Consider the following 18,649-nt stretch of genomic DNA (forward strand, 5'->3'; position numbering starts at 1 on the left):
AAGATACAATGTTTATTGACATCATTTGAGAAGTGAGTTTAAAATTAAGTCTAGAACAAAAATTTAATTTAGTGGACAACAGTAAGCTAAGATAGAGAGGAATGTTGTTTCAGATTGTAAAATGTCTTAAATATAGGTCCAAGGAGTTTAAACTTTATTCTGTATGTATTGAAGGTAATGTCCTGTGAAATGTGTTGTAGAGTGATGTTTTACAGAATAAGGAAAGAAAGTCCATATTTGACAGACAATTACTTAACAATGGGACTTAATGACTGATCTACTAAAAAGAGTATGTTTTTAAAAAGGGCAGTTAAAATTGGACTCCAAGATTTGTTATAAGATATGGGGATAAAAAGAATGTTGCAGATTGCTTGTTTAGAAAAGTTTCTCCAGACATTTATGACATATGGGAAGTCCAGCAGAGTCACTGGTTTTTAAATGGGGAGGATTAATGAACGTAGCTTATGACAGTGCATTTTAGATGGTGACAGAACAAGCAATTTTAAGTATCTGATGTGAAAATAATATTTATGTTGCATTTTATACCATCACCAATGTAGGTTTTCTTTATAACTTTTTAAAATGTAGATTGACATGAAAGATGTCACAAAAGTCAACAAAGAAAAGACAACATTCAAGCATCCAAGGTAAGAGTTGCCATCAGCCCTATCTGAAGAAAAACTAAACAAAATTAAGCACATATTAAGGAACAATACTAACACATTTATTTATATACTTCTATTGGATCATGCATGTAACTGAGAGGAAAAGAGTAAGGTTAGGAGGGAGAATAAGATTTCAGATTATACAGTGCATTAAGGTTTAAGGAATTTGAACTTCATTCTGTAAGTATTGAAAAGTAATGTCCTGTGAAATGGGGTTTTTTTCAGTGATTTAAAGGATAAGATTCTGAGTAGAGTTAGAAGTAGTAGTAAGTTAGAAAAGAGTGATTTTTTTTTTTTTTTTTTTTTAATTTATGATAGTCAGAGAGAGAGAGAGGCAGAGACACAGGCGGAGGGAGAAGCAGGCTCCATGCACCGGGAGCCCGACGTGGGATTCGATCCCGGGTCTCCAGGATCGCGCCCTGGGCCAAAGGCAGGCGCCAAACCGCTGCGCCACCCAGGGATCCCAAGAGTGATGTTTTTAGAATAAGAAAGTACAATTCGTATTTGACAGACATCATTTAAAGAATTCATGGGGATTAGTAACTGGTTTGCTAAAAAGGAGATAATATGACAAGTGATTAGACTGAGTTTTTTTAAACTTGTGGGTATTATTAGGCAGATTTCAAAATTGGTTAAAAAGATAGAAATTGCTGACTTCTATTACTAAGTGGGAACTTAGTCATCAATATACATATATTATAAATGTACTACTACTTCATAAAAGGATGTTTAAACATCATAATATAGGAGGAACATGATTTCAAAAATAAAGGCTAGTTCTTTAAACTTAATTATTTTTATGAAAAATTCCCTACATGGTTTATATTTTGACATGAGATGGCACCACTGAATATGTTGACCATCTCTAATTTCATTCAGCTCTCTGAAATTTTCAAATTATGACAGGCTTCATTTATTCACATCTTTTTTCCATTTTGTGAAGGAGAATGAGTAATACAGAATTAAAAAGATGAGCATTCTCGTTTCTGTCTTACTTTGTTTTGGTTCTTTAAATCTACATTTTATTTATTGCATTTCTAGAATCCTTTTCTAGAATCTTTGGTTGTGTAGTGGCACAAAGATGAAAAGGGATAACATAAACCATTTCTATAATCATCTTAGCAACTAAATATAGGTGGTATTTGCTACTCAAAGAATCAAACTTTGTCTCACATAGCAAGAAAATGAATCCAAATAGAAGGTTAATACAGGGTGCTATTTTCTGCATAAAAGAGTGACCATACAGGCAGCTGTCAATCTATAGGGTTAAGACATCACTTAAAGATTGGAAATGTGGGCAGCCGGGGTGGCTCAGCGATTTAGTGCCACCTTCATTCCAGGGCGTGATCCTGGAGACCTGGGATCGAGTCCCACATCAGGCTTCCTGCGTGGAGCCTGCTTCTCCCTCTGCCTGTGTGTGTCTTTGCCTCTCTGTGTGTGTCTCTCTCATGAGTTAATAAATAAAATCCTTAAAAAAAAAAAAGATAGGAAATGTGATAAAGCCAAAATTGTACTTTCTGAAAATTGTCAAAGTATTATACAGGATTGGATAAGAATGATGATGTTGCCTTTTAGGGGAGACTGGATTAGGTAAAATAAAATACAGAGCTGTTAGTTTCATGAGTTAGATACACAAACTCCAGGCCCAAGATTAATTTCTTTTGCTTGGGGAGGAGTGATTATTTTTTTCTTTTAATCATTTTCTTTTCCACATGTAATTCAAAGAATTTGATGAGACACCAAAAAATATAATCATCCTGGGGGACCTAAATTAACTATCTTGCTCTAGACATTTCAAAAGTAGATGCTTCCTTCAGCCTGGGTGAGACTTTCTAAATTTAGGTAGGAATGTCAGGGATATTAAATTGGCATCATATTTTGGAGGTCTGTGTTTCCTCTTCTCAACCTTGAACAAACAAAATATCTTAGTAGTTCCTGATAACAGAAGATGATCTTTTGGCAGGGGCAGGGCACAGCTGGTGGTTTTGTCAGTTCTATATAGCCATTTACAAGTAGAGAAGATCATCAACAAGTTGGAAGTATATGAATGCAAAACTACAGTAAAAAAAAACTGCATGTAATTTCCTACTTCTAAAAGCCGCTTTTAGGAAATGTCCAATGCATAAAATAATTACAATATTGATGCACTGTATATATTTCTAAATGTATTAGAAATACATTTGAAATGTGGAGTATATATCACATTCAGCAGGAAAAAATCTAAATTCAAAACAAGGGAGTAAAACTGGGGAAATAAGTTACCCAAATACTGCTGATAGAGAAAATGTAAATCTTAAGAATTCTCCTGAATAAAAACTTCAAATATGTGTTTACATTAAGATTTGGGGACTCCATGTATTTTAAGTTGTTTTTATGTGTGTGTTACACTTAATAGGACTACAAGATCTCATCCCGAAAGTGAAAGTGAAATAGGACCAAGTTCATCTGACAATCTGAAAAGACACCATGTATCTCAAAAAAAGGTTGAGGTGGAAAGATCACTACCTGGCTCAGTTTTACCTTTAAAGAACTTAAAAGACATTTGCACATCAAAGTCAGAGGGCAAAATATATGTAACTAATACTTCACCTGATACTTCAGAAGACTTCACTGGACAACAGGGGAACTTAAATAGCATGAAGAAAAGTAATGTGAATTTTAGTGCTACTGAAACGAGTGATAAGAAAAATTGTTCTTCTTTTGCAATTTGTGAACAAAGAAGTGTAGATGGCAGAATATTTCCAAAAGACTGCAGGATGCCTTCACAGAGATTTCTTACTCCTGCAGAGAAATCTTGTCCCTCAGACATAAAACCAGGAACTGATGCTTCTCCTCTGCCTGATGCATCAGTGCTCTCAAACCCTATTTTCCGTTTCATTGGGGACATCCCTGCCAATTTAGAAATGAATGATGACACTGTCTTTGAACTGCCGGATAATGAAATATTAAATTCATCTATTAAAAATTCTGCATGCACCAATTCTACAGAACCCAAACTTACCCAGAACAAATCTCCTATTTTGCATGTAAATAAAACTCAGCCTGCAAAAACTGAGTTAAAAGAAAAATATATGAAGGATACTTTGAGTGCCAGTACTATATCTGTTGAAGCATCTGAGAACTTAACCCTTAATGTAAATCAAACAGCAGAATATTCTTTTTCTGAACAGCAGAATAATGAAAATTCAAAAGTTCTAACTCAGAATGCTGCTGCATATTGGAATGAACTTCCATGGTCTGCATGTACCCCAATATATAATTCTTCTGAGCATTCATTTGGAACTTCATATCCTTACCATGCTTGGTGTGTTTATCATTACAGCAGCAGCGGCAGCAGTTCCCTTACACAGACATATCATGGAATAACATCATATGAGGTACAGGCACCTCCTTCTGGGATGTTGACTGCAATTGCAAGTACTGTCCAAAACACACATCCTAATCTTTTGTACTCTCACTATTTTGGTTACTTTGCTGGGGAGCTGCAAGCAAATAACTTTGTGCCAGTGGATGGGTATTTTCAATCTCAAGTGCCTGTTTCTTACAATTTTCAGCAGCCGATTTTTTCACAGTATGCTCCCCATCAGCCATTCCAACAAGCTGTATACCCTTACCCTCCTGATTCAGGTGTGCTTCCAGAAGCTCCTTGGACATATGGTGAGTTTTAGAAGTTTTAGTGCTCTATTGAGTTTTTACTTTTTATTTCTTTGTACATTTATGTAAATGAAATTTAAAGCAGGTAATGATCTATACCAGTCATTTTTCTGTGCAGACTTGTAGAATTGTTCAAATCTTAGGCAGAGTTGAATTATGTTGTCAGATGGGAATCTGATCGTCAAAGATTGAAACAAAAAGAATCGGTAATATCACTAGTTTGTCCTTCAATAAAACCCAACTTTGGGAAGTAGTTAAGTAAATTATTCTTAATCCATTCCATGAAATACAATGCAACAATCACAGGGTTTATAAAAGTTTTTAATGACAGTTTTTAAAACCTTGTCATATATATTTACCTGTGTAAATAAAGAAATGCCTAGAAATACTGAAATGAAAGACACCAACATTTTGACTTGTCTGCCTCTGGGTAATAAAATTGGAGAATTGTGGAGAGAGTTTTTTATATTTTCTAGATTTCCTACCATGAAAATACATTATTTTGATAAATGGAGACGAAGAGTAAAAAACCAAGTTGGAAAGAAACTTCAATCATATAAAGCAACCTTTCTCTTTCTCTTGGTATTCTAATACAGTATCTGGCCATAAGTGAATGGAACAACTTGGTAATTGCCACTAGAACTTGAAATTTTTTTCTCTTAAGTACAATTCCATTTGTAAAATATCATAATTAGAACATAGATTTTTGGGATCCCTGGGTGGCGCAGCGGTTTAGCGCCTGTCTTTGGCCCAGGGCGCGATCCTGGAGACCCGGGATCGAATCCCACGTCGGGCTCCCGGTGCATGGAGCCTGCTTCTCCCTCTGCCTGTCTCTCTGCCTCTCTCTCTCTCTCTCTCTCTCTCTCTCTCTCTCTCTCTGTGACTATCATAAATAAATAAAAATTAAAAAAAAAACATAGATTTTTAAGATTAAATTGAAATATACATTTACCAGCATAAAACAAAATATAAAAACAATGATTAATCATGCAAAAACTACAGTTATCCATTAACATCCCAATATTCTACCATCAGAAGTAATATATACTGTAAGTAAAGCTTAACCTAATATTTTATGGTCTTAAACAGAAAAATGCAAGAGAATTTCAAGTTAAAAGGTTGTTCCCTGGGACACCTGGCTGGCTCAGTCAGAAGAGCATGTGACTCTTGATCTCTACACATTGGGTGTAGAGATTACTAAAAATAAATTTAAAAATAACAATAAAAGGGGATCCCTGGGTGGCTCAGCGGTTTAGCACCTGCCTTCAGCCCAGGGCGTGACCCCGGAGTCCCGGGATCAAGTCCCGCATCGGGCTTCCTGCATGGAGCCTGCTTCACCCTCTGCCGGTGTCTCTCCTTCTCTCTTTCTGTGTCTCTCATGAATAAATAAATAAAATCTATAAAAAAAATAATAGCAATAAAATAAAAAGTTGTTTTCCAACTCTATATTCTTACAAATTAGTAAATAGAAAAAATTAATTGAATTCATTTATTCATTCATTGTCTGAATTGGATAAGAAGCAGCTTGTTAAAACAGTTCTGTTTCTAATTTAAAAATCTGATCACAGTAGCACCTCTACATTGGAGTTGCCACTGACACTCTGTGACCTATAGGATAAAATTCAAATACCTTAGCATGGAGTGCAGAGTCTTTCACAGTTTATGCAGCCTCATCTCCCACCACTTCCACCTTTGTATTCAAGTCACGTTGAACTTCATACTGTTCTCCCATGTGACATTTCCTCTGGTACTTCATAGTACTTCTTGTGTGTGTTTCTCACATGATAAAGCATGTGAGTATTATATGGTATTGTAATTATCTGTGTATCTTTCCCTTCCCATCCCGGTCCACCAAATGATTTAAACAGGAATGGAAATTGTTCACCTAAAATGGAACCTGAAGAAAAACCTGTAGAGGAAAGGAGAAAGACATAGGAGTGGAAGTGGGGAAGTATATGACGGTGCTTTATCCTTTTTGATTAATTTGATACACTGCTGCTGTAATGTAAACACACCAAACATAGTAGATACGGCAAGTCTAAACTAGAAATTTTCATTTCTGAAATAGGAAATCTTGAAAGTAATTGTTTCATTAACATAAAGGTTTTCAGAGTTTGAGCTTTCTCTTGTTAATAATTAATGCTTGTGATGCTTAAAAAAGATATCTCTGAATCAAATCCAGCTTTGATTCTCAAGAATTTTAATTGTTAACCTACTTGGTTATATTAGTCAAGTGAAAATAAAGGAAAAGAAACAACTATCTACCTACTGTATTATTCAAAAGTAACTCTAAAAATATTACAAGGCAATAAGCCACCTCATTTAGTTTTCCTAAGTGCAAATAATCTGTAGAGTTCACTTCTCATGCTTTCAGGAACTGCATTCTTCTAAAGGTATGAAAATCCCTGTGACCCATTTCTTGATGTTTTGCTCTTGATGCTTATTATATTCAGCACCATAAATGGAATTAAAGGAAGGGGCTAAATGAGCTCTGTGTGTGAGACACATTACATCCTTAACCCCATTTATCTCTCATAGAATACCTGTAGAGACACTATTGTTCTTTTACAGATAAGGAAAATACTCCTTGGAGAGCCTTACATAACTTTTTAAGATCCCATGGCTATTAAAGGGCAGATGTGCAGTTTGAACTCTAGTATCTTTGGCTCTAACTTAACTCGGGTCTTCCACTGTACTATTACGTACCATTAGTCGCCATCTTTAACTTATCTCAAATCTTTGTGGCTTTTTTTTCTTTCAGTTCCATGCCAACAAGAACCCTTTCAGCCAGGACATTGAAAAAAGCCTTCTGTCTACTGAAATAAAGGGGATTTATCATGTTTTTCCAAGTATTTTTTACTTATTTTTTTTTGTTTTTACATTTTTTATATGTAAATATGGTAAGAAACAGAAACCATATAGCTCTTTATAAAATGTTTAAATCAACAGTATATCATATAATGTAATTGGAAACAACATGTCGATTTCTGACATCTTAAATACCAAAATTATTTCCATGCAATATTTTAGTGAATGTAGTAGGCCATTTTCAATATCATCAGAAACATTAACAATATTTTGAAATTTATATTTTGAAATGTTTCCATCACAACTGTTACAGTTATATAGAGATTATTTTGAGATTATTCTAATGGAATGAGTAAATGTAACATTTGATATGATTAAAATTAAGCAATAGTAGTAAAATCTTTAAGATTTTTCTGATATTTTTTAATACATTTATGCTAGCATTTTGCCTTTTGACTCAGACTAAAGAAGGATTTTTTTTTTACTTGAATTGGTCAATTAGACCAATTATTTTATAATTCTTTTTTTTATTTTATAATTCTTGATACTTCATATAATTTACAATTCTGTGTCTAATGGGAAATTCCTTTCATTTCTATATTTTCTAATTTGTACTTGTAAAATATGTTTTAATAAGGAACTTGGTTTGTATATTTTCAGTGTTTGTTCTTGAGTAGAAATTTTTAAAGTTTCTATGTTTGAAGTAGTTTGATATCATTGTATTGAATTTACAGTATATTTAATTAAAACTTTTCCCATGAGCCCCTTCTACAAGATTATTTCCTTTGTATTTCACAATTCAAACATTTTTTAAAAGTGATTTTGTAGCAGATAATAAGGAATAATTTCTTAAGCTTTTGCTATTAGTTTAGTCAATATTTTAGTAGTTTAATGCACCACAAATAGAAGTTTTTTAATGCTCTGGTCATAGATTTTTTTTTCCTTTTCCAATGTTCCACAAAAGCAAAAAAATGTCTCAGAGATAATATAGTATATAAATGTGGTCTTCAGCACTATCTCTGCCCATCAACACCCATTCCTGTTTCCTGTAAGATTCTAGCTATAAAGATCCCACACAACTGGATAGACCTTTCTCAAGCCGCAGTGGGCCCAAAAATATGACAAGAAATTTGCATTGGCTAAATCTAAACAGATAGCTAGCAGAGCCTTAATGTTTTCTCAAACTTTCTATGTTGGCAGACTTTTTATGTTACCTAGTGCAAACCTCTAAAAAGAGTTTAATTCAGCCTAATTTATTGTAGAATAATTTTTCAATTTAGAAAAACACTTAGAACCCCCAGGATAAGCCTCTTTACTCACATCCACCAAATAGAATGGAATTTGGAATAGATTCTTCTCTAATAACAGATCTTTAAATGAGGAAAGTCAAGCAAAGAGCTGCAGCTGAAAGAACTAAGGAATTTGAAGACTATAGAATTAAAGCAATATCAAAACAACATGGACAGGAGAGGAGGATAGGGAGGTTTGTCCATATAGCTGTTTTATTTGAAAATAGCCTATAACACCTGAACTCCTGAACAGTAATACTGTGACTTAAAAAGTGACTTTGTCTCCATCATTTGGTTTATGTTTAGTTGTGGAAAAATGTTACAGATTTATTATTTAAATGTCTCTATTAGGTAAGCCAGAAGTTAAATGTTAAAAGGATATTTTCTTTAAACAATGTTCAGATTCTGTTAATACTGTTTTGTGATACTTTTATTTCAAGAGTTTTGATTTCTTCCAAAAAAAGACACCTTCTTTAAATATTCAGTTACATTTTAAAATCTACACTTTGAAATGTAACATGAAAAACTGAAGCATTTTCTTCCCCAACCCCCTGCTCAAATATGTGTTTTGGTTCTAAAAGTAAAAGTAGAACAAATTAAAATCTGAGCAAACATTATTTTTAAAAACCTGGTTATTTGCAAATATTATTGTTCTGGAATTAAAGAGTTACCTGAATAAACCAAATTCCTTCTAGTTTCAGTGTTTTTTTTTTTCTTTTGGGTTTCTTGACTAATGAACAAAGATACAAATGGTCCTTGGTTTACACGTACCCATTACGTGAGAAACAACCCACAAAGAACTGACTAAATAAACTGCTAGAGACTTCCTTCCTTCCTCCAAACTTCCTTACTGCCTGGAGTTTCGTAGGACAAGCCAGAGTCCTTGCCTTCATGCAGTTCTCATACCATTAAAGAGAGGTAAGTGATACACACATAAGTAATTTCTTTCACATCATGGGAATATGGAAAAAAAATAATGGAATAGAGAATGATTAGATGATTGATACATATGCAAGCTGAGATGTTCAGGGAGGTAATCAAACTAACTTCTATATTCTTTTTTTGTGTGATTTTTTTTATTTGTTTATTCATGAGAGACACACAGAGAAAGAAGGGCAGAGACACAGGCAGAGGGAGAAGCAGGCTGCATATAGGAAGCCCGATGTGGAACTTGGTCCCAGGACTCCTGGATCACATCCCAAGCCAAAGGCATATGCTCAACCGCTGAGCCACCCAGGAGTCCCTAACTTCTATATTCTTATGTTTTAATTATATCACTCTGCCTTCCATATAGAAGTGCCGCTAAAACTTAAGTCTGAATCTAGCCAAATATAAAGCTGTACCCCCATTTGCACAATGAGAGAATTCCCAAAACAGTTTTTAATGAACTTAAATACATAAACTTTTAGAGATATGGATGTATGCTTAAATATCAATTGTGTTATATAAAACTATCTAAAATTCTTTTAATTAGGGTATCTGGATGGCTCACTTGGTTAAGCATCAGACTCAGTTTCAGCTCTGGTCATGAAATGGAGCCCTGAGTCTAGCTCCTCCACTCTCAGCTTGGAGACTGCATGGAATTCTCTCTCTCTCCCTTTGCCCCCCTGCCCCTGCTCACACGTGCTCTCTCTCTCTCTCTCTCTCTCTCTCTCTCTCTCTCTCAATAATTGTTTTAAAGATTTTATTTATTTATTTGAGAGTACAAGCAGGGGGGTGGGGCAGAGGCAGAGGAACAAACCGACTCCTTAATTCAAGACTCCCTACTCAGGACCCCTGGGATCATGACCTGAGCCAAAGGAAGATGCTTAACTTACTGAGTCACCCAGGAACCCTAAATAAATAAGTCTTTTAAAAAGAAAAATTGGGGGCAGCTCAGGTGGCTCAGCAGTTTAGCGCCGCTTTCAGTCCAGGGCCTGATCCTGAAGACCTGGGATCAAGTCCCATGTCGCACTCCCTGCATGGAGCCCGCTTCTCCCTCTGCCTCTCTCTCTCTCTCTCTCTCTCTCTCTCTCTCTCTCTCTCTCTGTGTGTGTGTCTCTCATGAATAAATAAATCTTTTAAAAAAGAAAAAAACTTTTAACTCATTTTGTAGAACAATGTCATTGTATCCTGTCATGCATATTTGACATCAATGTCTTTATCATCATTAGAGCCTTTTTGAGTTCTATTACAATGTTCCAAGGCATATCATCCTTACTTACAATTTTTTTTAGGTATATGCTTTTTAAATCTGTGTACATATCCAAAGTTTCTTTTCCACTGAAGTCATTTCAGGCTAATTTTTCCCTAAAGACATTTTTTAAAGTAATGACTTAAGTTTTCAAAATAGAGGAAGGCCCCATACTTTTTACGATGGGTCTAATTTTAAGAGCAAAAAATAGTATGTTCAGGAATATGTGGTTTCTTAAAACTAATCTTTTATGGACATAGTTTGATTTCAATTTGTACAATATTGATAGTGCTTGAGTACCATGATAAACTCCCAATTGTCCATGCAGTTTGAGAAATAGATTGTGGAGGAAGAAAATGTAATTATTTTTGTAAGACAAACACTTTAAATTCTGATGAATACAATTGTAAGAGCAGTGACTTCAGATTCCCAGTTAGGTTACGAAAAGAAACAAAGAAAAAAAAAAAAAGAAAAGAAAAGAAAAGAAACAAAGAGGTTGCTTAGTAATGCAATGTGGAAATAAGATTAAAAGAACTCAAAGATTAAGACAGGAAAATTCTGTAAGACTATAAATCCTCATTTCTTGAAGTGTACGCTCTGCTGCCTGCTTTATTGTTAACTTCTTGTTTCTGAATCTTGTAACCATTAAAGAATCCCTCTGGCAATTGTAAGAAACCTCCTTTGAAATAGTCTGTGGAACCCTTAATCCCATAATACACCGCATTCTAATTTGTTGTCACAGGAAACTGCAAATATCTTGGGATTTGTAACTCCTTTCATTTTTAAAGTCTATTTTCCTTTATTAGGTAAGAATAACTTAGATCTGGGGCACCTGGGTGGGTCAGTCAGTTTTAAGCCTTTGACTCAGGTCATGAACCTGGGGTCCTGGGTTCCAGCCCTGCTTTGGGCTCCCTGCTCAGTGGGGAGTCTGCTTCTCCCTCTGCCTATGCCTACAGCTCTCCTTGCTTGTGTGTTCTCTCCCTCACTGTCAAATAAAATCTTTAAAAAAAGAAATTAGATTTATGACATTCATTTTTTTAATATGAGTATCTTTGAGAAAACTAGTCAATTGAGCATATTTGGTTAAAGATCGCATTTACAATGAGGCAGCAACTAGTGAACATCAGACTTGTGCTAGAAGTATGCTATTCTATTTGCACGTGCATCAACTAATGTTTATATCAACTCCATAAAGGAAAGCATTATTTGCTTATTTTATAATGCCTTCATTCAGAAGCCCTGCAAGATCCCTCCAGTCATCTTTGTGTATATCAGTTAATAGTTTCCAGTATCGTTGGTTTGAAAAGAATGTAAGATGTCTTAAGTTTCTCTTCTTTGACATGTCACTTGCTTTTTTAATTCCAGACATCAATTTATGTACCTTATACATAATCCTTTCTTTTAAAATTTGAATTACAGAATATGCAAAAAGCAATACAGTAATTTTACATTTTTGCATGTTTGATTAAAAATTAATTGTTCTATGTGCATACAAGTATTTCTAGTCCTTTGGCTAGGATCATTTTAGTTGTATTGAGAAGTGAATGTATTTTTCATGTTGGGAGTTCTGCTGTATCAAGTAACTAATGACTCCTACTCATTCTCAACCAAGGTGTTCTGAAACCTCATCTGAATATTAATGAAAATATTACTGCTAACTGTAAACTTGAAAAATAGGGTGATAAATTTTGTTATGTACATTTCACCATTAAAAAATAAGAACTCTACCAGGAATACTTGAACCAGGGATATGTTCTATGGGATGTGCCTGTACTTCCTTTTCTTCCTGGGGTAAACTGAGGGTTCAGGCAAGGGATAATGCTATTTCTCTTTGTCAACTTAAATCATTCCATGGGAAATGGGGTGTGATGTGTATCCCTTTTACTTCCTTATAATGCATACACCCACATACATGAGTGGAATGCTTTAGGTTATAATCACATGTGTCCCCTCTATCTAAAGACCTCTGAACTTTTCAACATGTATAACTCAAAAAAGGTTGTTCAAGACTCAGGCTAGGGTTGCCTTACTCCTCTAAGTGTTCCAAATTCTAGTATGATGAATTATATAGTCGTAAGACCTATTAGCACCAACAAGAAGCATCTCACATTATTTACCTCACTTTAACAGCTGGTTTCCTGCATGTCTCTCCCACTCTTTTTTTTTTTTTGTCTCTCCCACCCTTAACAAAGACTGTACACTGCTTTCAAGCCAGAGATACCTCATTGATTCTTCAATTCCAAATGTCCATCATACTGCTGAGCTCAGAATATGCTTAATATACATCTGCTGTTTGTAACTTAGAGTAAATACCGAATGGAATGGATTTTCATTTTGTCTTTTCAAAAATAAGCAAACTTGTCAATACCATCAGATCTTTTCTGATTTTTTTTTTTTTTTTTACTCTAACCGCCAAGAGGAACACTCAGGATAAAATATTCACTAACAAATTGCTTTTACTTTGCCATTTGATGGGTACTCACAGAAGTTATAGGAGAACTTTTTCATTATTGCAGGTTCCTAGATCAAGAACCCAAAAAGCAGGGTGAGAACATTGTTTTTTAGTCCATCCCCAATATTTTGCCCTGAAAAATTAGTGGAAGATCACAAAAGTAGCATAGCTGGCTGAGCAGGCTGTATGTGAGCATTATCAATAGATGACATATTTGAAACATTACTTTGTTTTATTTGGTATAGTTGGCCTGTGGGAAAGGTTTAAGAGGGTGGGCAAAAAGCCAGGAAATTATCAGAGAAGTAAATGGTTTGGGGATAATGAGAAAGGAAGAGAGGTAGAGAGCCTGCCTCTCATGAGGGATATGGAGCAGAATAAGCTTCAGAATAGCATTTGAAGAGAATAAGTTGGGGGCAGGGAACAGAGTCAATTTTGAAGAAAGTGCCACCCATCTCCCGAACTTTTACAACTGGCAAAGCCGAAACTAAACCCATTAAACAACTCCCTCTTTTTCTCTCTTCTCCAGTCCTAGCAACCACTAGTTTGTCTCTGATTTTGACTCCTCAGAAACGGAGTCCTACAATATTTGTTCTTTTTTGACATTTCACTTAGCATAATGTCCTCCAGGTCCATCCATGTTGTAGCATGTGTCACAATTTACTTTTTAAGGCTGAACGGTATTTCCTTGTATGTATATACTCATTTTGTTTATCCATTCATCCTTTGAACATTTGTGTTGCTTTCATTTTTTGTCGATTATGAATAATACTATTATGAATTACTGATGCACAAGTATCTCTTCAAGACTGCTTTTCATCAGTGAGGGAGACAGAACACGAGAGACTCCTAACGCTGGGAAACAAACAAGGGGTAGTGGAAGGGGAGGTGGGAGTGGGGGGGGATGGGGTGACTGGGGGATGGCACTGAGGGGGGCACTTGACGGGATGAGCACTGGATGTTATGCTATATGTTGTCAAATCGAACTCCAATAAAAAAAAAATCTACCAAAAAAAAAACCAAAACTGCTTTTCAAGGGTGCCTGGGTGGCTTAGGGTGGCTTAGGGGCTTGAGGGTAATCTGTGTTCCTTTCAGGCACTGTAGTTCCCTTGAAGCCTATGTCATGTTGAGAACTTTTCTTGAGTGCACTGCATTGGAGCTATTATTCATTATTATTCATAATTTAATTATTTGGCCTAGTGGTCCTGGTATAAAAAAGACATCTAGTACTGGCTCAGATGGTTGGGCTTCTACAACTCAGGTCATGATCTCTGGGTATTGGGATCCAACCCCACATTGGAATCCCTGCTCAATGGGGAGTCTGCTTCTCCCCCCCACCCCCCACCCCTCTCCCCTGCTTGTGCTTTCAAATAAAATCTTTTTAGGGAAGACTGGGTGGCTCAGCAGTTGAGCATCTGCCTTCAGCTCAGGGTGTGATCCCAGTCTGGGGATGGAGTCCCACATCGGGCTCCCTGTGAGGCATCTGCTTCTCCCTCTGTCTCTGCCTCTCTCTGTGTGTGTCTCATGAATAAATAAAATATTTAAAATAAAATATTTTCCAAAAAAAGACTGCTTTTCATTATTTTGGATGAACCACCCAGGCGCCCCATGTTTGTGTTTTTTCATTGTAGTCATCCTAATGGATACGAGGTGATATATCTTTGCAGTGTTGATTTTCATTTCCCCAATGCTATTTGGATTTTAATATACAAAACTCACTATATATTTTTTCAGTCAGTTTAATATTGGAAAAAATATACCCCCCACATTTGATGAAATGTTTAACAACATGATGTATAGAAAAGTCTTGTGACATTCCAAAGGCAAAGATAGATCTTTTAGAATCCCATTTTTAGAAATGCCCCAAGTATCAAAAATAGGATACGTATCTTGATATCACAGCCAATACTCAAGGTGAACTTTTCTTAGCTATTGCATATTTGTCCTAAAGGCTTTTTTCCACATTTATCTTTCATGTGTATGAAAAGTATGCCTTGTACCTGTTATGAGTCCCATGCCAGATGCAAGCACATTGAAGAAATTTGTAGATAGAAAAGATAACTAGCATATACAAAGCTACTTTTTATTAAAACCATGTTGTTGGGATGCCTGGGTGGCTCAGTCTCAGTGGTTGAATGTCTGCCTTTGGCTCAGATCATGATCTGCGGGTTCTGGGATCGAGTCCTGGATTGGGTTCCCCACCCGGCAGGGCGGGAGGGAGGCCTGCTTCTCCTTCTGCCTGTTTCTCTGCCTCTCTCTCTCGTGTGTGTCTCTCATGAACAAATAAAATCTTTTTTAAAAAATTTAAAATTAGGGACGCCTGGGTGGCTCAACGGTTGAGGATCTGCCTTCGGCTCAGGGTGTGATCCCAGAGTTTCGGGATCAAGTCCGGCATCGGGGTCCCTGCGAGAAGCCTGCTTCTCCCTCTGCCTATGTCTCTGCCTCTCTCTATGTGTCTCTCGTGAATAAATAAAATCTTTAAAAAATAGTTAATTTTTTAAAAAAATTAAAAATTAAAGAACATTGGTGATCAGAAATCAAGTTTTAAGCATTTTACACTCGAACATGATAGCCTGTTATTTGTATATGGATAATTTATCGTGTTTTTGCTACATTTTAGGAAATTGGAAATTTGGGGCTGGCGTGTGCATTATAATTTTTCCCATTTAAAAAATTGGAAAATGGGCTCCTGTTGATGTAAAATGATCTTGTTTTCAGGTAAGGGTTACTGATTTTTACCTCTATTTGGATCTGCAGAATAAAAAAGTTTTTTAAACAATCACAAACTTACAGAAAAGTTGGAAAAGCTTTTACTCTTGAACTATTTAAGGGTAAGTTACTGACTTGATTCCTCACCACTCCTGAATACTTCAGTGTGTTTTCCTACAAAAAAGAAAATTCTCCTACATAATAGTGCAATCATCAAAATCAAGAAATTAAAACCATTACTTTACTACCATCTATCCTTAGACCCCGTGTAATGTTCACCATTTGTCCCAGTAGCGGGCCTTATAGCAAAAGGATCCAGTTGAAAACCACATGTTGTATTTCATGGCCAGGTCTCGTTAGACTAGAATGTCTCCTCAGTCTTTTATTGATTTTTGTACCTTGACACATTTGAAACATAATTTATAAAATGTCTCTCAGTCTGAGTTTATGTGGTATTTCCCTATCATTACATCTTCATCTGGACCCCTGCTTTTCACAGTGAACAAACATATACTAAGAGTTAAACTAAAATGTAGACCTAAGACTGGGAATGATTTAAGACTCAACAATCCCAAAAAGGAAAGTCAAATGGATTTGGCAACAGTTTCTGTTCAAAGAACTTCAGAGAGAGATGACAGACTGAGAAAAGTTACTTGACACAAATAAAACTAGAGACTGACATATAGAACATACTCCCAGAAATCAACAAACAAGATTATTGAGCCTCCTGTGATTTGAATAGGCAAATCACAGAAGATGATGTCCAAATGGCCAACAAATGTATAAAAAGATGTTCAAACTAACTAGTAGAGGAAAAATGCAAATTACAATGAAATACCACTTCATACTCCTCAGAATTTCAAAAAAAATCAGAAAAGTAGGTAATATCATTGGAGAAATTAACTACAGTGGATTCAGACAGTGGAATACTATACATTAAAAGTTAGAAGCTAAATACTAAATCCAGTAATGGTCACCATTTAGTGAAGTTGGAAATAAATGTATACATGGTACAATACAAATATATTTAAATGCATATGAGACATAATAGTATATATTTTACATGGATAATTAAAGGATATATGTCAAATACATTAAAGAATACTTTTCAAGAGAGAGAAATGAGATTCTGTATCCAGGAAGAAAAAGAAAAGCAAGGATTTTGCACAGACTTGTTGACAAAATGCCTAAAATAATTATACCTATGTGTCTGAGAACGAAAAGAAAGTGGGGAGTTAATTTCTACAGCAAACTACGAAAGGATTAAAAACTATATACGTGAATTTTAAAAATTATGTAACTATGGCAACTTATTTTAAATGTTAAGATGACAATAAACTAAATATAGTTGTAACCATGACTGGAAATGTCATAAGTTCACCTGTCAAAAGATGTATTAAGATAAAAACTTTACGTGTTGCACTGTTCTGTCACTAATTCCATGACAGTAAATGGGTGTATTGCAATTCATTTCAATTCTGACACTACATGGTGTTAGAGCCCTCAAGTGATGTACAAAGTCCTTCACAAAACTGTCCCCATTTCAGGACACAGCCCACTTCAGCTCAGCCACAAAGTTTCAGGTGTACCCCATACAGGCTACAAATTCAGGGGTTCCCATGACCCTTTTAGATTCAATAATTTGCTTGAAGAAGTTACAAAATTCACTCAAACACTATAGTTATAATTATAGTTTTATTATAAAGGATAGGTCAGGAAGAGCCAAACTAAGAAATGCGCAGAGCAAGTTTCTTGCCAGTGAATGGGGACACAGAGCTTCTGTGTCTTCTCTTCTTGTAAAATCCAGGCACCTTACCTCCCAGCACATTGATGTGTTCACCAACTTGGAATATCCACAAGAGTTCTGATGTCAAGAGTTTCCGTTGCGTTCCATTATGTAAGTATGCTTAAGCAAATCATTGATCACGCAATTGAGCTCAATCTCCAGCTCTAGCTCCACATTCAGGCTGGCCCAAAGTTGGCTGACCCATCATACGATGTGTCTTTTGAGTGATCAGTCCCCATTCGGAAGCTATTTTGAGACCGACTGTGAGTCACCTGGTTAGTATAACAAAGACACTCCTGGGGTGCCTGGGTGGCTCAGTCAAACATGGGACTCTTGATTTTGGCTGAGATCACGAGCTCAAAATTGTGGGATCAAGCCCAGTGTTGGGCTAACACTATGGGCATGGAGCCTGCTTGAGATTCTTTCTCTCTCCCTCTGTTCTCTCTCTCCCATCTCTCTCTAAAACATCAAACAAAAAAAGAAAAACAAAAGATACTCCTATCACTCAGGAAATTCCAAGGCTTTTGGAAGGTTGGTGTCAGAAACCAGGAACAAAGACCAGATACATTCTTTTTATCTTTTTAACTATTTTTTAAAGTAAGATCTATGCCCAGGGCATCTGTGTGGCTCAGTGGTTGAGTGTCTGCCTTTGGCTCAGGTTATGTATGGTCTTGCGGTTCTAGAGTTGAGTCCCGCATCAGGCTCCCCATGCCTGCTTTTCCCTCTGCCTATGTCTCTGCCTCTCTCTCTGTGTCTCTCATGAATAAAAAAATAAAATCTTAAAAAAAAATCTATGCCCAATGTGCAGATTAAACTCATGACTCCAAGATCAGGAGTTCTACTGAGCTGGCCGGGTGCCCCCAGATACATTCCTTATCATACCACTGTTACATATAAAAGGTGTTATAAGTGGAAAGATAAACAATCTTCACAGTTTAATATTGGGTAAAGATTTACCAATTGTCCTGTAGAAAAGAAAATTGGTGATATATTAATAAGCAAACTTACATTAAGATAAAATTTGAGAGTAATAAGTTATAAAGTTAATACATAATATATGAATGTATTATACATAATATTGTGTACTTTAAAATTGGAAAAATTTTTAGGAAAAAA

General features: G+C 35.7%; 1 protein-coding gene across 1 annotated transcript in view; it reads left to right on the plus strand.

Annotated features, from left to right (window-relative positions):
* TEX15 (testis expressed 15, meiosis and synapsis associated) overlaps positions 1–9,110 on the plus strand; it is an 86,911-nt gene extending 77,801 nt beyond the window's left edge. Inside the window, exons 9-11 of the mRNA XM_025993560.2 lie at positions 589–647; positions 3,061–4,322; positions 7,081–9,110. Of these exons, the coding sequence (XP_025849345.2) occupies positions 589–647; positions 3,061–4,322; positions 7,081–7,118 (1,359 nt within the window). The 3' untranslated portion in view covers positions 7,119–9,110. The remainder of the gene's footprint in view (positions 1–588; positions 648–3,060; positions 4,323–7,080) is intronic.
* Positions 9,111–18,649: the final 9,539 nt, after the last annotated feature.

Source organism: Vulpes vulpes, chromosome 7 (genome assembly GCF_048418805.1).
Source record: "Vulpes vulpes isolate BD-2025 chromosome 7, VulVul3, whole genome shotgun sequence".
Taxonomy (NCBI): domain Eukaryota; kingdom Metazoa; phylum Chordata; class Mammalia; order Carnivora; family Canidae; genus Vulpes; species Vulpes vulpes.